Source organism: Gossypium hirsutum, chromosome A09 (assembly GCF_007990345.1).
Source record: "Gossypium hirsutum isolate 1008001.06 chromosome A09, Gossypium_hirsutum_v2.1, whole genome shotgun sequence".
Classification (NCBI taxonomy): Eukaryota; Viridiplantae; Streptophyta; class Magnoliopsida; order Malvales; family Malvaceae; genus Gossypium; species Gossypium hirsutum.
In genome coordinates this window covers 2,995,857-3,018,987 of record NC_053432.1, presented here as the reverse complement: position 1 = coordinate 3,018,987, position 23,131 = coordinate 2,995,857, and the positions used below count along the sequence as shown (strand labels likewise).

General features: G+C 32.0%; 4 protein-coding genes across 4 annotated transcripts; all 4 read left to right on the top strand.

The window, feature by feature from the left end:
- Positions 1 to 3,038: 3,038 nt before the first annotated feature.
- Positions 3,039 to 7,059, top strand: LOC121206611 (protein IMPAIRED IN BABA-INDUCED STERILITY 1). Its single transcript, XM_041077631.1, has 9 exons — positions 3,039 to 3,775; positions 3,957 to 4,241; positions 4,376 to 4,693; positions 4,789 to 5,016; positions 5,095 to 5,192; positions 5,264 to 5,369; positions 5,452 to 5,973; positions 6,071 to 6,185; positions 6,805 to 7,059. Exons 1-9 carry the CDS (start codon positions 3,386 to 3,388, stop codon positions 6,810 to 6,812), a joined length of 2,070 nt encoding a protein of 689 aa, XP_040933565.1. The 5' UTR covers positions 3,039 to 3,385; the 3' UTR covers positions 6,813 to 7,059.
- A 1,116-nt stretch (positions 7,060 to 8,175) lies between these two features.
- LOC107888564 (pentatricopeptide repeat-containing protein At3g29230) lies at positions 8,176 to 10,272 on the top strand. Its single transcript, XM_016812717.2, has one exon. The coding sequence runs from the start codon at positions 8,272 to 8,274 to the stop codon at positions 10,081 to 10,083; it is 1,812 nt and encodes a 603-aa protein (XP_016668206.1). The 5' UTR covers positions 8,176 to 8,271; the 3' UTR covers positions 10,084 to 10,272.
- Positions 10,273 to 11,250: 978 nt separating this feature from the next.
- On the top strand, positions 11,251 to 12,684 carry LOC107888563 (UPF0301 protein BF2109). The gene is made up of 2 exons (XM_016812716.2): positions 11,251 to 11,559; positions 11,862 to 12,684. The coding sequence occupies exons 1-2, from the start codon at positions 11,415 to 11,417 to the stop codon at positions 12,602 to 12,604; spliced, it is 888 nt and encodes a 295-aa protein (XP_016668205.2). The 5' UTR covers positions 11,251 to 11,414; the 3' UTR covers positions 12,605 to 12,684.
- Positions 12,685 to 15,651: 2,967 nt separating this feature from the next.
- On the top strand, positions 15,652 to 22,233 carry LOC107888562 (probable ubiquitin conjugation factor E4). The gene is made up of 16 exons (XM_016812715.2): positions 15,652 to 16,907; positions 17,988 to 18,192; positions 18,388 to 18,539; positions 18,652 to 18,934; positions 19,018 to 19,170; positions 19,613 to 19,816; positions 19,917 to 20,029; positions 20,128 to 20,242; positions 20,337 to 20,426; positions 20,528 to 20,731; positions 20,826 to 20,921; positions 21,058 to 21,180; positions 21,314 to 21,406; positions 21,512 to 21,676; positions 21,764 to 21,853; positions 21,935 to 22,233. The coding sequence occupies exons 1-16, from the start codon at positions 16,030 to 16,032 to the stop codon at positions 22,109 to 22,111; spliced, it is 3,141 nt and encodes a 1,046-aa protein (XP_016668204.2). The 5' UTR covers positions 15,652 to 16,029; the 3' UTR covers positions 22,112 to 22,233.
- Positions 22,234 to 23,131: the final 898 nt, after the last annotated feature.

Here is a 23,131-nt window from a genome sequence, read left to right as displayed (position 1 = left end):
GCTAAAAATATTAAACCCAAAAAATGGGTTTAGGCTTTGAACATTTAAGGTTGAGTTTGGTCTGGTCTAACCCTTTTTTCTATGTCTAATATATTATCTTATGTTATTTTTATATATTATTTATAGTAATAAATAATATTGTAATGTAAACATTAAAAAAATTGTTAAAATTTGTATAAATTTTTATCAAAAAATTTAAAAAATAATACGGATTAACCAAAAATAAAATTGGATTAGAAATTTATAAATATGAATAAACTTCAATAAAATTTTAAGATTATATTTTGAATCAAATCAAATTTAGATAAATATAAAATATGTTATATCATATTTAAACTCAACCTAAACCCGAGACCAACCGTGTGATGCGAGTTAAGCAAATCAGGCTTACCAAGTCGTAAAGGTGACTTGTGCTTTGCACAAGACTAGTCTAACTTATCCTCCTTTTACCTTTTCTTTTCTTGCTTTATTCAGTTCTTTTCTACTACTTAAACCTTACTTTGATATAAATACAATTTGTTATGTACGTAACTCCATTTTTTATAAATTGAAAAAAAAAGTATTATTTTTTGATTTAATAATTTTGAAAGTTATAGATAATGGTAAGAATTGTAAAAAAGTCGGGTAAGAGGATGCGTGTTTGATTGCGTTGAAGCGTGTTATCCTCTTATTTATAGATTAGGGAGAGACTATGAATAGTTTTAGGTATTATATCAAAAAGTACCGTTGTAAATCAAATCAAATCAAATTAATTTTTTATTTTTATTTAATTTATAAGTAATTTTAATTCTTGACGACGCATATAAAAATTGAGAAAATAAATTAAAATTTATATATATAATTATTTTTTAAAAAATATTATTATTTAAGATTTATTGAAATTTTTATTTATTTTAAGAATATTTATATAAAAAAAGGACTTTGAAACTTTAATAAATAATGAACAAAAGTCATTTGTTGTCAAAATAAGTTAAAAGCCTAAAATTATTATGGAAAATTGAGAATCGAACTGAATTATCATAGACAACTTTAAAAAACCCAGTAACCTCGATAAAAACAAATGACTTAAGCTCGAATAAAGTTAAGTTTGAGCTCTATTAAATTTGTTTACTAATCTTTATACTTAAACAAACTCAAGCTCAGCTTGATAATTAAATTTAGGGTTAATAACATATATTAAGGATAATAATGTAATTTAATACTATAAAATATAAAAATATCAATAAGGCTTGCGAATCATTTGAGTCAAATATTATTAAGCTCAAGCTTGATTTGATAATTACTGAATCGAGTTTAATAATTTTTTTTCGAGTCAAACTCAAATAGATTATGAATACCAGTATTTTATTTATATTAAAAAACCTAATCATAATAATTTACGCACCATAAAACTCGAATATTTAGGTTTGAACATGTATTTAAATACTAAAAGAGTGATAGTTTCTTTAGAATGAAGCATGGACCCATTAAAAGATGCAACAACAAATGCTTGATAATCAAAGCTTTAACCTAAACCCTTTAGGATGAATTCAATAATAATAATAAAATCACCACTTAATCCTCTTAAATGATTAAAATATCAATGAATCAATCATGAAATTTTAATTAAAATCTAAACCCACATTTGTTAAGAGGAAAAGTGGAATTGTTGGCCTACAACATCAGTTCCAAGCAGATACACTTCACTATTCACACAACTCAATCAAAAGTTGCAATTTATTCTTTTTATAAAGAATTTGAAGTACAAATATCGAGGTTTGAATTTAATTTGGTAAAATATCTCTTTAGTCCCTCTTAATTCTAATATATAGTAAATTAATCCTTCTAAAAAAAAACTAGAGCAATATAATTCATTGTCAATTTCGAAAATGAACTTTTGAGGAGTCAATTTTACAGTATTTTGATTGGTATAATAACAATTTTAACCCTCAAAATATAAATATTTTCTCTATCTCTCTATACATATTTGAAGCTAAAGTTGTTGCTATATATTCTTTTTGAACTTTTAAATTTGTATGCATTTTTTAAAAAAAATTGGAACCAAATTGACGGAATATATAAACACTAAAGACTTAATTTGTTATTATATGAATCAAAACTATGTACAATCGATGAAAAACATTAATTATCGTGATTAATTGTCCTTAACTGCTCATTCTCGAAATTAACTGTAATTAAATTGTTTGAATTTTTTTTAAAGAAGCCAATTTTACTCAATAGTAAAATTGAGAGGGACTAGATAGGATTTTTTCCAATTTAAATTTGGAGTATTATTATGTACATTAGTAGTAAAACTAAAAATATATATATTAGTTTTAAATTTTTAATATAATTTAAAAACATTTTGTAATTTGTAGATTTTTTTAAAATTTCAATGGCAATATAAAGAATAATTATACTTTCTTTACTAAAAAAATAGACAAATTGGTCATTGTACATTAGACTAAAAAGCAGAATTGCTCATTTCTATTAAGAATTACATCTATTTGTATTGTTAAAAACTGACGTAACTGACAAAATAACCAAACAATGACTTGTGTCGTACATGTGTACCTTATGCTAATAAAGTACATGATTAGTTAGTAACAGCAGGAATGGATAGAATTTTTAACAAAAGGATCAATTTGATATTTGATTTAACGTACATTGACTAATATACCTATTTTTTAGTAGAGGAAGCAAAATGCAATTCAACCCCTAGTACAAAGGCCTCGATAGTACTTATACCACTACCAAGAACGAATGATAATGATTGGGCAAAAAATTTTAAACTGAAAAAGTAAGAGAATTAGATTTTTTTTTAAAATTTAAAGTAGAGAGATTAAATCTCAAATTTTGTAAAAGTACAAGGACTAATATGAAATTTTAACCAATCTAACAGCCCAACTTTTAAATATTAAATACACGTAAATACTCCCATGATGGTTTGATAAACCAAATCAACAAACAGAAAACAAATAATGATAATATAACAGACAAAAAAACAAAACAAGAAAACAAGTAATGTTTTTTTTTTTTTTTGTAGCTTTTGCAAAAACAAGAAAACCTGTAAATTCTATTATGGACCCACGAATCTCTCTCTCGTTTTTCTTTCCTTTTTTTCTTTGGTAATTCTTACGTTCCCTCCGCAGATCTCGCAACCAAACACCAAGACAGAGAAGAAAAAAAAAAACAGAACAATATCTGTTTTTTCTTTCTTTCTGTTTCTTTTCTCCCCTCTGTTTTTCTTCTTGGTAACTCTGTTTTGTTTTATTTCTCTTTCATTTTTTTCCCCAGATTAAAATGGTGCAACTTTTGTTCTAATGTGGGAATGATTTACCATTTTTGACCCAGACCTGTTTTTCTTGATCTGGGTCAATCTTGGTTTTTTTTTCGAGCTGAACAAATGGGTTGTATTACCTCCAAACATGGCGGTGGGAGACCGGTGACAGATTCCCCTGTTCCAGTGGTTCGTAAAAACGGCCATGGTTTTACATTATCATCTTCATCATCGAAACATCAATCTGGGAGATTAGAGGTTGATAAAGATGATGAGAAATTGGATGAAAATGGTAAAATTATTAACCCAAAGAAAAGCAGAGATTTGAGGAAATCTAAAAGGGATGGTTCAGGGAGAAAGAGCGGTTCTTTTAGCTTAAAGCTTGGCTTTTCTCAAAGGTTTGTGGAGGCTGAACAAGTCGCCGCCGGTTGGCCTGCTTGGCTTAGCTCTGCCGCTGGTGAAGCCGTTCACGGTTGGGTTCCTTTGCAGGCTGATGCTTTTGAGAAACTCGACAAGGTTTTTAATATTTCTCAAATTTCAATATATTCAAAATGGCTGTCAAATTATGATAGAATTATCCAAAATATGATTGCATGAACCGACTAAACTAAATTCCGGGTTCGGTTTCTCTTTCAAGATAGCCATTTGCTTAGCTTGAGAGTACAAACACTTCATTTCCCTTTTAATGTTCATGCAGATCGGACAAGGCACGTACAGTAGCGTGTTCAAAGCACGCGAAGTCGAAACCGGAAGGTTGGTTGCTTTGAAGAAGGTGCGGTTCGACAACTTTCAACCCGAAAGCATTCGGTTTATGGCTCGAGAAATAACGATCCTACGTAGGCTGAACCATCCTAATGTCATGAAATTAGAAGGGGTGATCACATCAAGGTTTTCAAGTACTATATACCTTGTATTTGAGTACATGGAACATGATCTTGCTGGTTTATCATCTTGTCCTGATATCAACTTCACTGAGGCTCAGGTATGTTTCTGCAACTTGTAGCTGTAACATAACCTCTATACGAATAACGAAGGACTCAAATAGGATCCATTAAAATCGAGCTTGATTACTCGAATGTTTAAGAAGTTCAGTTTAGATTTCCCATTATTTTGTAGGTGAAATGCTATATGAAGCAGCTATTAATGGGGTTAGAGCATTGCCATTTGCGAGGTGTAATGCATAGAGACATCAAAGCATCCAACATATTGGTGAACAATCAAGGAATTTTGAAGTTAGGGGATTTCGGATTAGCAAACATCTTAACTTCAAAGAACAAAAACCAGTTAACTAGCCGAGTCGTCACTCTCTGGTATCGCCCACCCGAGCTTTTGATGGGATCTACAAGTTATGAAGTCTCGGTGGATTTATGGAGTGTTGGTTGTGTTTTTGCTGAAGTTCTTATGGGGAAACCTATTCTTAAAGGCAGAACTGAGGTGAATTTTTCTCTAGTGTTCATGTTTAGGACTTGGATATGGATTTCACTAATGCATAAGTCCGAGTAATGAACCATTTTTTTATTGTTTTGCAGGTTGAACAACTGCATAAAATCTTCAAACTATGTGGTTCACCACCAGATGAGTACTGGAAAAAACTGAAGCTTCCTCATTCAACCATGTTTAAACCCCAACATCCTTACGAAAGTTGTCTCCAACAAAGGTGTAAAGACATCCCTTCAACTGCATTGAACTTGTTGGAAATCCTTCTTTCTGTTGAACCCCATAAGCGTGGAACTGCATCTTCATCTCTCATGTCCGAGGTAAACCTCCATTAATGGATTCCACTTTCGGTTTCTTGTAATGTTCTATCACCTGTTTTTAACTTCTCTATCTTTCAGTATTTCCATACGAAACCCTTCCCTTGCGACCCTTCAAGCTTGCCCAAGTATTCGCCTAATAAAGAAATCGATGCCAAACAGCGAGATGATTTGCGAAGGTGAATAAAGTTCTAATGCATGATTTTGTTTCATTGTGTATCAGTTTTTTATTGTTCAATCAAAATTTCAGGAAGAAGTTAGGAGGAGTTCGAGATCCAGGAGTGACAAGAAAAACAAGAAGACCACGTAAAACATTGCAGGAAGCTAACAATTTCAATAAAACAATAACGAAGGAGGTCTCTGCAGTTCTCAACACTGACGTTGGTTCAGTCAGGCATTAGCACAAACACCTAATGCTCATCCATTTTGTATATGCAGGACCTACGGGATAATGCTCGATTCGGTGGCAAAAACCAGGGAATTACTGCAAATAATCCGAAACCCAAGGATGGAATTGTTCATCTGAATCAACCGGCGTTCGATACAATGTCGGAGACATCTCAATTGACAACGATGTCACAAGGCGATATTGTCACCGCTCCGCCACCGGTAATCACTGGATCCAACAGCTTTTCATGGGCGAAGAAACGGAAAGATGCGAAATCTACGCTTTCTTATAACCAACCTAGTTCGATCAGTCAAATCAGTGATCAAGATTCATCGAGCTTCATCTTCTCAAACACGAACAACATTTTCAATTCATCTACACCAGAGAACCAAAATATTTCTGAAGGTGTTCATACTGATTCTAGGAAGCTCAAAGCCTCAAACGGATCGGAAAAGCTTGATTTTTCTGGTTTAATTGATCAACAAGCACAAAACAAGTTTGAGAAATCAGATTTCTTTGACGCCATTGATGGGTTTCGTCATGAAGAAATGTTGACTAAACACAATAACAAGGTAAAGATTCAATTTCAACAATCATCCATAATTCTCATTGATGAACATATTGTTTTGTTCTTTTTGAGATTAATTAATCTGGGTTTTTGATCATCAGTTGAAAGTTGGGTGTTCGGGACCATTAGTCTTTGAATCCAATCAAGTTGATGAACTCCTACAAAGGAATGAAAACCATATCCGGTTAGCAGCTCGAAGAACAAGATTTGATAAAGGTAATTTAGGGCATAATACGATACATTTGTTTTCGTAAACTATTTCGTTTTAATGCGAGCTTATCCGTTAAGCTGAATTCAAATACTATTATATTTGGCTTAAAATAAATTAGTTTAAATTTAATTTTATTATTACGGTATTGAGCTCGTGTTCGAATAACTTGAGTTATCAAGTAATATGATTTCGGAGGATAAAAATACTAAAAGTTGAATTGCGTTTTACCCCTCTACTTAAAAATAGATAAATTAGTCTTAACATGTTAGATAAAAAAGTAAATTACTCATTCTGTTACAAAATTCACCCATTTTTATGGTTAAAATTGGTTTATGACAGTTTAATTATTCTATTAGCCATGCTAGTTTTTAAGAATGAAATGATTAATTTACTCTCTGATTTAATTTGTTTTTTTAAGGAAATGAAGCAAAATGCAATTAAACTATTATATAAAGAAAGATATTTTTACCAAATTCAGATATTATAATATTAGAACATGTAATACATTTAAATATGAGTCAAAGCTGAGTAATTTTGATTTTTTATCTCGATTCAAAGTTAAATTTTTTACAAGTAATTTGAAAATGAAACTCAACCTAACATGAAATTTTTTGGTTTTGGCAGAGAAATGAAGCAAAGGAGTTACCTTTTTCTTTCAAGGGAAAAGCTTTAGGCATAGAGAGCAAGAAGAGGTTTGAAGTTTGAAGCAAGCAAAGCTTGAATTTAATGATGATATTGCCATTTCACTTATTTTATATGCCAAAAATTCATTTGTATAAAGAAAAAAGAAAAAAAAAAGAAAAAGAAAAAAAGAAAAGAGATTGTATATTCAATATTGAGCTATGATTTTATAAAATTGAATCCCTTCAAATGACCAACAAATTTTGATTTTGATGTGATGATTTGGAACATGTAATGCAAATTTTAATTGTCAAGGAAAAATTAAATTAATTTCAATCTAAGGGTAATCATTATTGGGTAAATTAATTTAAGTCCTTAAGCTTAAAGTCAAAAAATAAAATTTGGATTATTTAATTTGAGCCCCCTAACATGTTCTCAAATTAAAAAAAAATTGTCGACAAAAGTGACACGCTACACCATTTAAGTGGGTCATATGTTCTACCACGTAAGAAATTAACACCATTAGAGGAAAGTATATGTGAATAAAAGTTCACGTATCACATTGGACAAATTGAAAGTATAAGTACCATATTGAAATTTTGTTAAAGTGTATGGAGATTTTATGTCATTATCTCTTATTTATGTTAATTATTTAAAACGTATATAAAAATTAAATTATATTTTATTTTATGTTTCATTACGTTAAATTATTTAAATATCAATTGTCATTATGTTTTATTAATTTTATAAATAACTTATATTAATTATTTAAAAAAATTTAAAATTTATATTTTATTTATTAAAATTAACTAAAATTTTACTTTCAAATATCATGTCTAAAATGATAATTTTAAATCAACACCAATGTGAAACAAATAAAATTAATAAACTACACCTTTTTACAACATATTTAAAAACATTTTTCTAAAACTACTATTAACCACGTTAACAATGAAAAAATTAACCGTAAGTTAATTTTTAGTATCATATAAGTGAAACTGTAATCATGTAAGTTATTTTCGGAAAATTTTACCGCGAGCTCAAGCTCACATCAAAATTTTTAATACAACTTTTAAAAATTTTGGATATTGATATAAGTTAGAATATTTTATAAATTTTAAAAATTTTTTGTGTGGTTTTTGAAAGCTAGGGTAAATTTTTTTATTTTTTATTTTAAATATTAATCTCATTATAAATTTTTATTATATATATTCTTTTTAATAAAATATTTAAAATTATTTATAACTCTTTCTCTACTCTTAAATTAATAAATTAAATTAATAAAATAATATATTTTAATATACTTAAATTTATATTCTTTTACGCTAATAATAATACATATAACAATACGCTAAGTCAAAACTACTATTTTCAATATCATGCGAAAAAAAACTATGCTCCCTTGAGAGAAAATAAAATGGACGCCTCGTCTCTTCGCTTTCAATTGAAATCTCAGCTTAACCAACCCCAATGTCCATCCCTTGTAAACCCCCCTCCTGGTTTTCAACAAGAAGACTCTTTGAACAAAATCTCCAAGACCTCCACAACTACACCAACTTAAGCCATATTAAACAACTTCAAGCCCAAATAATCAAACAAAATCTTCACCAACACCTCTCCATTGCTCCCAAGTTAATCTCCGCTTTTTCGCGTTGCCGCCAAATAACCTTAGCTCTTAACGTCTTTAACCAAATTCAAAACCCCAATGTTCATTTGTATAACACTTTGATTAGAGCCTATGTACAAAACTCACAGCCCACCCAAGCTTTTTCTTTTTTCTTTGAAATGCAGTGGAATGGGATTCTGGCTAATACCCTCACCTACCCTTTTCTTTTAAAAGCTTGTAATCGTTTACAAATGATGGAAATGATTCATACCCAGATCGAAAAGAATGGTTTTTTGGGTGATATTTTTGTACCCAATGCTCTTATTGATAATTATTCAAGGTTTGGAGGTTTGGGTATTAAAGCAGCTTTGAGGTTGTTTACGGTGATGGAACATAGAGATGTTGTTTCTTGGAATTCTATGATTGGAGGGTTAACGAAAGTTGGAGAGTTGAGGGAAGCTAGGAAGTTGTTCGATGAAATGCCTGAGAAAAGTATGATTACTTGGAATACGGTCTTGAATGGTTATGTTAAAGCAGGAGAAATGGAGGAAGCTTTTCAATTGTTTGAAAGTATGCCTCAAAGGAATATTGTTTCATGGTCAACGTTGGTGATGGGTTATAGTAAGGCTGGTGATATGGATATGGCTAGAGTATTGTTCGATAAGATGCCGGTTAAGACATTGGTTCCTTGGACTATAATTATCTCAGGATATGTCGAAAAGGGGTTCACAAAGGAAGCCATCGAGTTGTATGATCGAATGGAGCGAAATGGGTTCGAGTTGGATGATGCCACCGTTACTAGTATATTGGCTGCTTGTGCCGAGTCTGGTTCGTTAGCAATGGGTTTAAAAGTTCATGATTCAATAGAGAGGCTTCAGTTTCGATGTAGTGTGGCGGTGTGTAACACATTAGTTAATATGTATGCAAAGTGTGGTAGTCTCGACAAGGCATGGAGTGTCTTCAATGGAATGTCGAAAAGAGATGTTGTTTCGTGGAATGTTATGCTACAGGGGTTTGCTATGCATGGCCATGGCAGGGAAGCACTTTGTGTTTTTGAAAGAATGAGGAAGGAAGGATTTAAGCCGGATAGAGTTACATTTATTGGCGTCTTGTGTGCTTGTTCTCATGCAGGCTTTATCGACGATGGCATACAAGGCTTTTACGCAATGGAAAAGGATTATGGAATTGTTCCTGAAATTGAGCATTACGGTTGCATGATCGACCTTTTAGCCCGTGGAGAGCGTTTGAAGGAAGCTTTTATGCTTGTAAATACCATGCCTTTCGAACCGAATGCTGTTATTTGGGGTACCCTTTTGGGGGCATGTCGATTACATGGTGCTACGGAACTTGCTGAGAAAGTGCTCGATCACTTTAAATTGGATCGTACGGATCCCGGAAATTATTCCATGTTATCTAATATATTTGCTGCGGCAGGAGATTGGGATGGTGTTGCAACGGTAAGGCTTCAGATGAAGAGCGTAGGGGTCCAAAAACCATCAGGAGCAAGCTCAATTGAAATAGACAATGAAGTCCATGAGTTCACCGTGTTTGATAGATCACATCCTAATTTTGATAGCATATATGGAATGGTTCACAGGTTGGCTCAGGACCTTAAGCGAGTTGCACATCCCAAAGATGCAACCTTACCGGTAGAAGTTGGTGAGCTAGTGATTTAGATAGATGCACTTTTACAAGCTAGGTTATTCAGACTTGGATTCGAGTGTAAGTATTAGATATTGAAGGTTTATATTCGGTGAGTTCGAGTTTTTATATAAAAAACCGAATAAATTGATTAAGCCAACAAAACCAAATAAATTGTACTGAATTTAACCCTAAAATTGAATAATTTCTTTGGTTTGGTTCAATCGGTTCTTTCAATTTTTGGCTTCTTCTTTTTCTTTTTTCTTTTTTTCTTTTAAGATTTATTTACTTATAAAAAATTTATTTTAATTTATAAATTAGAAAATAAAAAAAATATTTTTTTATAATTATTCCCAAATTATTTATATTATAGGTTCTTTAGTAAGGGTATAATCTAGTCAAGCCAAGCTCGAATAGTACCAAGCTCAAACTCAACTTGAAATTCGAATATTGATACTTGGCTCGAACTCGATCGACCATTTATTTTTAAGCTCAGAGTCAAACTCGAGCTAGAGCTTGACTTAGTAATTAAGCATAGGGCTAATAATATATATTAAGAGCAATAACATAATTTAATAATATAAAAATATAAAAAGTTAGATAAGGCTCACGAGTCTTTCGAGTCAAATATTACTAAACTCGAATATGGCTCGATTGATAGCTCGAGCTACTCGAGTTCAACTTGATAATAATCGAATTGAATTCAATTTTTTTTCAAGTCGAACTCATATAACTTGCAAACACTAATATCTCATTTACACCCTATTCTATACCGATATAGGATTACAATACTAACATTTGCAAACACCGATATAGGCATAAATAATATATGAATTTATATTATGCTTGGAGTACTTGTACTCAATAAATTCAATAATAGTTCAAATACTTAGGCATAATCACGGTAACTTACAAAGACAAGAAACAATTTAAGGCCAAGAAAATCTAACAAAAGATAAGCAGTCTTAGTCCAATGGAAAGTCTTGTTCTTATTAGCACTCACCAACTTGCAACATTTAAGTTCTGAAAATCAGGAGTATAGCTCGGAAGATAAGGATACGAGTAAAGTAAAAATACTTATCCAGTTTCTCTTAATTTCGATATTGAATAAATTGGTCTCTTTCAAAAAAATTAAAATAATTTAATCTCTGTCAATTTTGAAAATAAGTGGATAAATCCATACATAAATTTAGCTCAAAATTACACACAATTGATCAGAAATGTTAGCATTGAACAAATGATTGGATAGAGTGGGAATGAACTTGTGATAGAAATCCACTCTCAAGTCCAACTATAACTTGCTTGGTCTTATCCTTTGGGGACTTCACTTCCATTAGCCAAAGCAAAGAAGACAAAAACACAACACATGGAAGCTTGTTTCTTCTCATCAAAATCCTTCATTCAAACTATTGAGTTTGAGCCCTCAATCAAACCTAAAACACTTCCTTTTCCCAACACCAATTCCAGCCTTTTCTACTCTACAAAAGTTGCTTCACCAAGTTCTATTACATGTGAGTTCTTCAATTTCGTTATTAAATCTTACTTTAGGTTTGATATTTTTGTCATAATTTGAATACTTTTATTGAAATATATTCACTAATTAAACTCAAAGTTGTTTAATAAATTAATGTATTCATTTTCTTTGAATATAACCTTCTTGTTTTATATCATTAAAATTTAAAAAGTAAATAGAATAAATTCCTAGAAATAAAAGTATAAGGATTAAATTCTAAATTTGTGAAAAGTATAGGGATCTACGACAAATTTTAACCACAAAATGGTTTTATATCATTATTGATTTTACCAATGTTAGGCTGCCTTTCAAATGATGAGAAGAAGCCCACCCTTGATTCTGATTGGCGTTCGTTTAGAGCTAAATTAGTGGCAACCGAGAAAGTTTCAAGCCCTTCATCATGGATTGATCCTGATACACTAGTGGACCAACCTCCTCAACCTGTTACAATTGGTGACAAATGGGCTCACACCATCCGTGAGCCCGAAAAAGGTTGTCTACTTATCGCTACCAAAAAACTCGACGGGGTCCACATTTTTGAGCGGACGGTGATCCTCCTCTTAAAAGCAGGGTCCATAGGCCCATTAGGGATCATACTAAATCAATCATCGCTCAAATCTATCAAAGAAATAAGATCAACAACTATCCGAGATGTCTCGGAGGTGTTCTCTCATGTGCCATTGTTCTTCGGTGGGCCATTGGAAGATGGGTTTTTTTTGGTGAGTCCAACAAAGGATGATGATGATGGTGGTGTGGAGAAAAGTGGGGTTTTTGAAGAAGTAATGAAAGGGTTGTACTATGGGACTAAAGAAAGTGCAAGGTATGCAGCTGAGATGGTGAAGAGAAATGTGGTGAAGGCAAGGGATTTTAGGTTCTTTGATGGGTATTGTTTGTGGGACAAGGAACAATTAGATGAAGAAATAAAGGCTAGTTTTTGGATAGTTGTGGCTTGTAGCCCAAGTGTAATTGGGCTTGAAAGTGTTGGAAATGTTGGGCTTTGGGAAGAGATTCTTGGGTTAATAGGTCCTAGGAATGTTTGGTAAAGTGGGAAACTTGGGATTATGATTAGGGTCAAATGCTATGATTATGATTTTATTATACATGTTAGTTTTGTTTGGTCAAACATTGATTTTACTTGGCATAGATGCTACAAAATGCACTACTTACCATCCAAGTTTGTGCATATTCAAGCAAAATTATAACTTTATTTTAGTAAAAATACTACAAAGTCTTTTTACATTAGTAAAACAATTCATTCCTTAAATTTGCACCGCTAATTGTTTGTTTTGGTGTTTATAAATAAGATATAATAATAAATTTAGCTCTCAATTTTTACATATTTATTCAATTTAACTCCTACTATTTATTAGAAGTAAAATAAAATTTTTTGAAACTAATAAGGCTAAAAAGTAAAAAGGCCTTGTAACAAATTAAAAAAAATCAATTAAATACTTTTAAAATTTAATATTATTTAAAAAGTATAAGAATTATAAAAAATTTATAAAAAGATAATATATATTTTACTAAAAATAACAATACCAACTCATTAAGATTGATTTTTTTAAAAAAATTGGGATTATATTTCAAAAATCTTATAATCAATTAAACAAAAAAAATCTTATAACCATTAAAAAAAATCTAATTTACTTCTAATAAAAGATTAGGGTTAAATTAAAAAATTTTGTAAAAATTGAGAGCTAAATTTGTTATTATAAATTATATATATATACACTAAAATAAATATTTAATGGTGCAATTTTAACGGAGGGTCTATTTTGTTCACTCTTCTAACATATAGGGACTAATTTACTCCTCTCTTTTTTATTATAGAGAGACTAAAATACAATTCAAAGTATAATACAAAGGTTTCATGATACATTTACCTATAACGGAATGGAATTAGAGGTGGCATCTTACATTTTGCAATAGCAATGTTTGTATTTACACACTATTAAACATTTCAAGCCAAGTTCAATCTAAAATATGAATTGTAAACTTAAATTAAATTAGTTCGTATTTGTAAATGCATAACCCAAATTTATTTTACCCCTGATTCATTTTTTTTTACTTTTTTTAAAAAATATTTTAATTATTTAAATATATTCAATGAAATTTATGACATGTAAAATATTTAAATTTGAATAGGTAAATTACAATATTTGAATTCATAAACCATTGAATAACTAATAGAACTATTAAAATAATAGATACAAAAATGTCTTACTCCAATTCTTATTTTTTCTTGATTATTATTTTTATCGATAATTTTAGCGAATATTTTATTGTTATTTTCATGTAATGAGTTAAATTTTTTATTGGTTAATTAAAATTAACCAAAAGGAATTGAATTCCCAACAATCAGAGGAATAGTCATCAAGAAGATGATCATTCTCTTGAGAAAGATTTGTTATTGTAATCAATTTGATTTGAGGAACTTATCTTTTAAGAGGTCATCAAACATGCAAACCGAGCCTACCTTAGGCTATATCTTTCTTTCCCTCCTCTTATTTTTAAAGTACTTTACAAACCGAAACGTAAATTTGCTCTTCAACTGAAAATATGAGAGAAAACCTACCAAATTAAAGTTTTCTTAGAAGTGGCTTGAAGGGAAGCATTCTAAGGATAATCTTGAAGTCATTCCTGATATTGAAGCTCAACCTGTAGATGCAGTGCTTATACTAGTTGGCACTGAAATTGATACTCTTAGGCAACTGTCAACCATTGAACAAAGGATGCTACAACATTTGGATGTTGAAATAGCCTCTCAAGAACATATCATTCCACAACTTCAAGCCAACGTACATGGTGCTAAGCCTTGATGAATGATCTACTAGCCAAGCAACTCTAACAACACTTTGGCAAACTTACTGAACAAAAAAAAGGGAGTAGGATGAGTTGGGTAGACTACTGTTATTTCTTTAATGATTTTCAATTTTCAAATCTTTTTGAAGTTGGGAACTTTGAACTCAATTTTAAATAGGTTGGTTGTTATATTTTTATATCCTTTTTCGATTATGCTCACTTATATAAAATTTCTAGTATTTTAATTATTAATGCCATCATCCTCTTTAATGACATTAATATTGATTAATTTGTTTGATTATGTACGTTTTAAGTTTGATTAATTAAGGGAAAGTTACTTAGGCAAACATTTGTATCTCTTGTTGAATATGTTTTCTTATTATGGTTTTGTTCAAAAAAAATTGTCAAAAGGAGAGATTGTTGAGGTAGTTTTTGAGCAGTTCTTAGTGATCAGTAGTATTGCTCAACTCAGAAACTTGTCATGTTTAAGTTGACAAATTTTGACAATAAAAATTATTTGGCTTTGAATCTTTCTGATACTTTGAATTTGTTATAACAACATATCCCGAGGATTTGTTTGGATTGGATAAACACAATCAACTTCCCAAGTTTGGTGGGATTGGATTGGATGGGTTAAAACTTGGAAGCATATATTGGAGATTCAAGATTCATCCCAAGCACATTAGAGATATTTTTTATGCTTGTTGTCTTGCTAGTTTTAGTGGAAGATTGATTGTAATTGATATAGTATATTAGCAAGTCTCACTTCTTTATAAATTGAAGAGACTTGCAATTGTACTGATATGAGAACACTTATTATTGTTCATCATGGAACATTTCTCGCGAGTGCATTAAGTACAAAATCAAATGAGTTGTATGAGAAAAACTTAGAAGAGAATTATTTAAATCCTAGGTATAGTAGATTATCTTTCTAAACAACGCTTAGCAGATTTAGAGAAATTAAACTCTGTGAACATTTATTTTTCTACTTTGTTCATTCTCAATTCTAAAAACAGTTGACTTTAGTCTCAAACACTATTTTAGACGTTACACAAGTTTGTTTTCAAATACAAATTTAATTAATTTCAAATTTAATAATAATATTAAAATTTAAGCAATTCTTAATATTTTATTAAAAGATTATATTAATATTTTGATAATTATAATATATTTAATAGTACAAAATATTAATATTTTAATAATATAAATATTATCCTTAGCTTTGATTCCAAATAATACAATGCAAAATAAAATTTAAGTAGATATTATTTATTATTAAATAAATTAATTTTGGTAGTAAAAAAAAATCTGAAAATATTTGTAAGTATACTTGCGATAAACGAAAGAAAGAGGAGAGTTTACGAGATTCCAGAGAAACAAAAAAGTTGAACGTGGCAGTATCATAGTGAATCAACAAGCTAATCAACGGCCACAAAGAGACTTTGGAGAAAAACAGAACCAAGTTCGAGAGCAACTCAATCAGCTTTTTCCTACAATCTTCATGAAACCTATTTCTCAATTTTTATTTCTCTGTTTTCCTCCATAGTTTTCTTCAAAGCCTAATTATTCTTCTCTCTCCGGAATATAGAGAGAACCCTGTTTGTTTCTCAGGAAAAAAAAGAAGGGAAAAAACCAAGTTTTTATCCCCTTTTTTTTCTTCGAAACTATGGCTACGCAAAAACCCCAAAGAACCCCAGAAGAAATAGAAGATATAATCCTAAGGAAGATCTTCCTTGTAACCCTTAAAGAGAACCCATCATCTTCTTCTTCTGATTCAAGGGTTGTTTACCTAGAGATGACCGCAGCTGAGATCTTAAGTGAAGGCAAAAGTCTTTTACTTTCACGTGATCTAATGGAAAGGGTTTTAATTGATCGTCTGTCTGGTGAATTCCCTAATTCAGAACCCCCTTTTAATTATCTCATTGGTTGTTACAAGCGAGCTCATGAAGAAATCAAGAAGATTTCCAACATGAAAGACAAGACGCTGCGTTCTGAGATGGAATCTGCTGCTAAACAGGCTAAGAAGTTGGCTGTTTCATATGCTAGGATTCATCTGGGAAATCCTGATTTGTTTTCTAATGGGAATTTAAAAGATAGTAACCCCAAAGCCGGTTCTTCTTTGTCTTCCAGTTCCCCTTTGCTTCCCTTAGTTTTTGCTGAAGTTTCAAGTGGACTAATGCTTGATGGGTTTGGAGGGAATGATTTAGGAAGTGGGGTGGATTGTCCACCTGGGTTTTTGGACGACTTCTTTAAGGATTCAGATTTTGATACTTTGGATCCTATCTTAAAAGGTTTGTATGAGGATTTAAGAGGGAGTGTTTTGAAAGTTTCAGCTTTGGGAAATTTTCAGCAACCTTTGAGGGCTTTGTTGTATTTGGTTAAGTTCCCTGTTGGTGCTAAGAGCTTGGTTAATCATCCATGGTGGATTCCTAAAGGAGTTTACTTGAATGGACGTGTCATCGAAATGACTAGCATTTTGGGCCCCTTTTTCCATGTTAGTGCTCTGCCTGATCATACCATTTTCAAGAGCCAGCCTGATGTTGGGTGAGTTTGGATGTTGATTTTTGCGTTAGCTTGTTGTGTTAATTGAGAACGAGTATTACCTTATTATGTTTATATACATAACTATTATTTTTAATCTGGTTCTATATAAGTAGTTGTTGGAAACATAGCTGGCTTTGTAGAATGCACTTTTGCTTTGCACATTGGATTGAATGATTGAACTCTTTGGGTGTCAAATGAATGTTTAGTAAGTACATTTCACTAGGGTAACTGATCTTAGGCCAGTTAGTGTTAAGAAGCATTTATATCAGGGTTTCTCATCTGAGCAAGCATTGAGGCCAGTGCATTGGTTGATACTTGTTTAAGGGAAGACATGTTCAGTTTTTTGAACTGAATGACATCTCAAAACCAATGGTTTAATTACCTTGTCCGGCCTCTTGGTGCAGTTGCTTAATAATGATCTACTGGTGGGATAGCTGGTTAGCAATGGCAGTCAATTGCAGCTTTTTGTTGTTTTGATGATGCCAACTATTGGAATCTTTGTCGAGGTTGAATTCTTAATTATGTTGCTTGTTGGCTGTTATTGTTGTGGCAGTCTTGATTGCTCCTCTCAAGTTTTTTGAGTGAATGGGGAGATCGAGTAACTGTTTTCTCATTGGAGCTGCCTTCCTAAATTTGGATTGATACTTGGCATTTGTTGAGTTTCATAGTTTTTGTTCACTGGAATGAAGTTGAATAGTTTGTACTAATTCGACTTGTTTATACATCCATGTAATTTACTATTCGACTCGTGGTTAGCATTGTGTAAATTTTATTTTTTATTGGTTTAAACTAGTAAGAAAATCTTCACTTTTTGCATTTGAGAGAGACTCGATGAAGTGCTTGAGTGTGTTCCATATAATGATGTTTGATGCTGATCTTTATTTGTTTGGAAGCTTCTTTTTATCAGTGTGTTTTACAGATCCTTTGGAAATTTAAACTGTTATAGAAAATTCATGCCATTGTGTTTGTTTGATAGTATAGATTTTCTTGCCTGAAATTTTTTTAATGTAATTATCAACATTTATGACTTTTTTCTTCTATTAGCTTTGTCTAGTAATAAATTTTCTCTCAAAATTATAGCCAGCAGTGCTTCTCAGATGCATCAACTAGACGAGCAGCTGATTTGTTATCTTCATTCACCACAATAAAGACTCTCATGAATACTTTATATGATGGTCTGGCTGAAGTTCTTCTTTGTCTCCTTAGAAACTTCGAGACTCGTGACAGTGTTCTCGAGTATCTTGCAGAAGTCATCAATAAAAATGCATCAAGGGCCCATATACAGGTTTCCCTCGTAAATGACATTCCTTGTTTAAGTTAGATTGCATCAAGAGCTTAACTGTTGCATCAATAACTTGTTCGTTGTTTTTTCCACCTAAGAATATTTTCAGTAAAAGGTTGAGTTGTTTCTTAATTGTAAATCTGGTTATGTATCTACCCTCTAGCCTATTTGACACGTTTTCGCGGACCTGTATGATAGGTGGATCCTATATCTTGTGCAAGTTCCGGCATGTTTGTCAATCTCAGTGCTGTTATGCTCCAACGTTCAGAGCCATTTTTGGATACAAATTTAACAAAAAGAGATAAAATCGATCCAACCTATGTCTTCTACTGTAACCGTTTGGATTTGAGGTGATGGTCTTTTTCTCCCCTTCTTTTTCAATGGAGATCATGATCGTTTTGCTCCAAATGTTATATGCTTTGAATTCTTTTTGTTAAGTATTGACAGTGAACCATTTTTTAGGGGGTTAACTGCTCTGCACGCAACATCAGAAGAAGTGGCTGAATGGATTGATAAAGATAATCCTGTGAAAACTGATGGGAGTGGACTAAATAATGATGGTGAAAATAGTTTGAGGCAATTGCAAGTAGCATCTAGTTCCGGAAGTACCCCAAATGTGAAGCCAACCCGAAGTAGTAGTGGAAAAGCTAATTATCATTTCATTTGTGAATGCTTCTTTATGACTGCTAGGGTACTCAACTTGGGCCTCCTAAAGGCATTTTCGGACTTTAAGCATCTAGTCCAGGTAATGCTTTACTGATTCCCGAGCTTTTTCCATTCTTGTTTCTTTTACTGATGATTTGATTTATTTGATATGCCGTCACCCAGGACATTTCAAGAAGTGAAGACACACTTGCCACCTTAAAAGCTATGCAAGGACAGGCACCTTCTCCACAACTGGAGCTTGATATATCGAGGCTTGAGAAGGAAATTGAATTGTATTCACAGGAAAAATTCTGTTACGAGGCTCAAATTTTGAGGGTACATTTTATCTCTTCTTCCTTGAGCATTTCTGCATTAAATGTTGCTCCAACTCTTTATAGTATCTTTATTGGATACTTTTGTCCGGTGCATATTTGCATATGGTATGAGGATATTACTCTCCAAGTATCCTCCAAATATATGGAGAGCTTAGAAGAAAATTAAACACACCTGTATTTGACAATACCCGAATCCAAATAACATAGGTTTCTGCACACATGCATATGGATTTGCTTGTCTGCTGAACTTTGAAATGTATCAATCCCTTTGTTTTCCGTCTTATTATTCCATATTAGCATTCTTTTCATCTTGAGTAGAGGGCTTTCTATTTATATAATTCTAATTATTTATGATCGTCTTATCTTTGCTTTTGATGTATTTGAGGAAAGAAAATTTATAAATTTGGTAGCATTTTGAATTATTGCTTTCTTCTATTCAATAGGATGGGGCACTTATTCGACAAGCACTTTCGTTCTATCGACTAATGGTGGTTTGGTTAGTTGACTTGGTTGGTGGATTTAAAATGCCTCTGCCACCTACATGTCCGATGGAATTTGCTTCAATGCCAGAGCACTTTGTGGAAGATGCTATGGAACTATTAATATTTGCTTCTCGGATTCCGAAAGCTCTTGATGGAGTTGTACTTGTAGGTTTTAGATATGGATAGCTATGTACTTTTGATCATATCTCAAGTTCATTCATATCGTTATGGTTTTATTAATTTATTCTTGTGTTTTGCTTGTCAGGATGATTTTATGAATTTTATTATTATGTTTATGGCAAGTCCGCAATTTATCAAGAACCCCTATCTCAGAGCAAAAATGGTTGAAGTTTTGAACTGTTGGATGCCGCGTAGAAGGTTATTCAATCTCTTTAGAAAAACATATGCTGTTGTCACATGTTTCTCACACGAAATTTTCTGTAAGTTTACACACTACTTTGTTTCTTTCTTTCCAGTGGTTCATCTGCGACATCGACACTATTTGAAGGGCATCAACTGTCTTTGGAATATCTCGTGCGGAATCTTTTGAAGCTATATGTTGACATTGAATTCACTGGTTCTCACACACAGGTAATTGCTACCAATTGTTAGTTTTTTTTTTTTTAATCTTATTATTTCTTCAAGTTTCCATTGTTGGTCATCATCGTTTCATATCTGTGTACAGTTCTATGATAAGTTCAACATCCGCCATAATATTGCTGAACTTCTTGAATATCTTTGGCAAGTTCCTAGTCACCGTAATGCTTGGAAACAGGTAGGGTCTTCTTCACTGGCTAATACATGGGGAGCTTTCTATGATTTGTTTTTAGTTTAACAATCAATGGATTCCTGAATTTTGTTGAAATGTTCTATCAGATTGCGAAGGAAGAAGAAAAGGGTGTTTATCTGAATTTCTTGAATTTCCTTATTAACGATAGCATCTACCTCCTCGATGAAAGTCTTAACAAAATTCTTGAACTCAAAGAGCTTGAGGCTGAGATGTCAAATACTGCAGAATGGGAACGCAGGCCTGCTCAGGAGAGGCAAGAGAGAACTCGACTGTTCCACTCCCAGGAGAATGTCAGTATTCCCTTTCCCCCCATTTGGATGTGTATGTATGATTTATGTTTAAAATTTGAACTTCAATTAAACATTTATTACGGATTATGTTCAGATTATACGGATTGACATGAAGTTGGCAAATGAGGATGTTAGTATGCTGGCTTTTACATCTGAGCAGATTACAGCTCCTTTTCTACTCCCTGAGATGGTAACATCTTTTCATCTGCATCGATGCTTGTCATTTCTCAAATTTATGCCGACAAGTTCTACTTGTTGAAGTTTATCTTCTTGCCATCTCCTTTCTAATCCTTGATCTGTTTTTGTTCCTTGTTCCTTTTTTCCAGGTTGAGAGAGTGGCGAATATGTTAAATTACTTTTTATTGCAATTAGTTGGCCCTCAAAGAAAGTCGCTCACTCTGAAAGAGCCCGAAAAGTATGAATTTCGCCCGAAAGAGTTGCTCAAGCAGGTTGGTCAAATGTAGAATTTTCATTTTGGTATATACTCTTACAATGAAGAAGTAAGAAGTTAATGATTTTGCTTGGAAAGTGGCTTTGAATTTAACTGACGTTTTATGTACTGTGAGTTGTTTCTATATGAAGATTGTCCGCATATACGTTCATCTGGCAAGGGGTGATGCCAAAAACATCTTTCCATCTTCCATCTCCAGTGATGGTCGATCCTATAATGAACAGGTATACTTTAATGGGTGTTTAACCATTCGTTGAATTAAGTATTGGTGTTCCCACTAGGCCTGATAGTTCTTAAAGCACAATCTAATAAACTTGAGTTTGCTCCAGTTGTTTAGTGCTGCAGCTGATGTTCTTCGAAGAATTGGTGAGGATGGGAGGATAATACAAGATTTTATTGAGCTTGGTGCAAAGGCCAAGGCTGCGGCTTCAGAGGCCATGGACACTGAAGCTGCCCTTGGAGATATTCCTGATGAATTCCTTGATCCAATTCAAGTATGTCTATTTACATTCCAGCTATAGTTTTGGAATTCATTAAAACTGGAAAGAACGACCGTAAACATACTCTTTTCTTTCCTGCAGTATACATTGATGAAGGATCCGGTGATCTTACCATCTTCAAGAATCACAATAGACAGGCCTGTCATCCAAAGACATCTTCTAAGTGATAGTGTAAGTCCATCACGGATTCTACTTATATAACGATAATATTTCCTGGAATGTTGTGCTTTACTAATTTGATATGATTTGCAGACTGATCCATTCAACCGATCTCATCTTACCTCGGAGATGTTGATTCCGAACACCGAACTGAAGGCAAGAATTGAAGAGTTTATTAGGTCCCAGGAGCTGAAGAAGCATGAAGGCTTGAACATGCAAAGCTCTAAAGGAACAATACAACCAACAAGTGGAGAAATGTTAATTGATTAGGGTGAATTAGGGGTTCATAGGTTTTCTCAAAATGGTGTATTTATTTCATATGTCAAAACTATATGTTATTTCGACCTTTTTTTCTTCTTTTAATTTCTCTTGTCCGACGTGCATTTGAAACATACTAGGACATGGTATAGGGACATTATCTTCTTAAGGATTCTTTGAATACATGAAAATCTTGAGAAAAAATTGAATGTATTCATGTTCCAAACTCATATAGGCAATAACGGATCAGAATCAAATTTATCAAAAAAAATTTATGTACTTGATTATACATGAAAATCTTTGAATACATAAAAATCTTGAGAAAAATTTTTATTTTTAAGAACATTTGATAAATTGATTTTGTTTTCTTAATCTTTTCCTTTAATTATACAAACTCTAATTAATGAAGACTATAATCTTTAACGTGTTTTTGTGTGTGTCACCTTAATAGGTAGAGGGAGGATTGATTTATAATGATCAACAATCTGTACATCCATCAAGTAATCCATCCATCAAGTAATCGAATGAATTTAACTTCTATTAAAAGTAAAACACTTAATTTCTTTCAATTGGGTCACATTATTTTTTACTTAATTGGATCCATAATAATTTTGACCTAAAATCTTACATTATTTCACTTGGCTCAATGAGATAAAGTATAAACTTTAATAGAATAAAATCATTGAACGTGCATAAAAATAGTATTCATTATCATTATCATATTATGGTGAATTGCAAATGTGATTTATGACAATTGTAATATAGTTTAAGTCACGTAGTTCCATATACTACAACATTACAACTCAATATAATACGTCTTTAAATAACTATAAATATTTTCCCATTTTAAAAAATTTTAAAAAAAAATTATGTGTATACAATCATAATAAACATGAAATACATCCATTTTACTTCAGAAACACCATAGTTAAGCTTAGAGTGTCGGAACATAATAAACTTCATTCATCAATACAATCAAGACCCATTCTATGTGCATGTTCTTTAAATGTCTTTGGTTGTAAGGCTTTAGTT

Bases quoted from the DNA above. Each gene is read 5' to 3' on its own strand.
- LOC121206611 (XM_041077631.1), top strand. From the start codon at position 3,386: ATGGGTTGTATTACCTCCAAACATGGCGGTGGGAGACCGGTGACAGAT. The intron at 3,776-3,956 runs GTTTTTAATATT...ATGTTCATGCAG, and splicing joins CTTTTGAGAAACTCGACAAG to ATCGGACAAGGCACGTACAG. The intron at 4,694-4,788 runs GTGAATTTTTCT...ATTGTTTTGCAG, and splicing joins TTCTTAAAGGCAGAACTGAG to GTTGAACAACTGCATAAAAT.
- LOC107888563 (XM_016812716.2), top strand. From the start codon at position 11,415: ATGGAAGCTTGTTTCTTCTCATCAAAATCCTTCATTCAAACTATTGAG. The intron at 11,560-11,861 runs GTGAGTTCTTCA...TACCAATGTTAG, and splicing joins TTCACCAAGTTCTATTACAT to GCTGCCTTTCAAATGATGAG.
- LOC107888562 (XM_016812715.2), top strand. From the start codon at position 16,030: ATGGCTACGCAAAAACCCCAAAGAACCCCAGAAGAAATAGAAGATATA. The intron at 16,908-17,987 runs GTGAGTTTGGAT...TCAAAATTATAG, and splicing joins AAGAGCCAGCCTGATGTTGG to CCAGCAGTGCTTCTCAGATG. The intron at 21,854-21,934 runs GTAAGTCCATCA...TATGATTTGCAG, and splicing joins GACATCTTCTAAGTGATAGT to ACTGATCCATTCAACCGATC.
- LOC107888564 (XM_016812717.2), top strand. From the start codon at position 8,272: ATGTCCATCCCTTGTAAACCCCCCTCCTGGTTTTCAACAAGAAGACTC.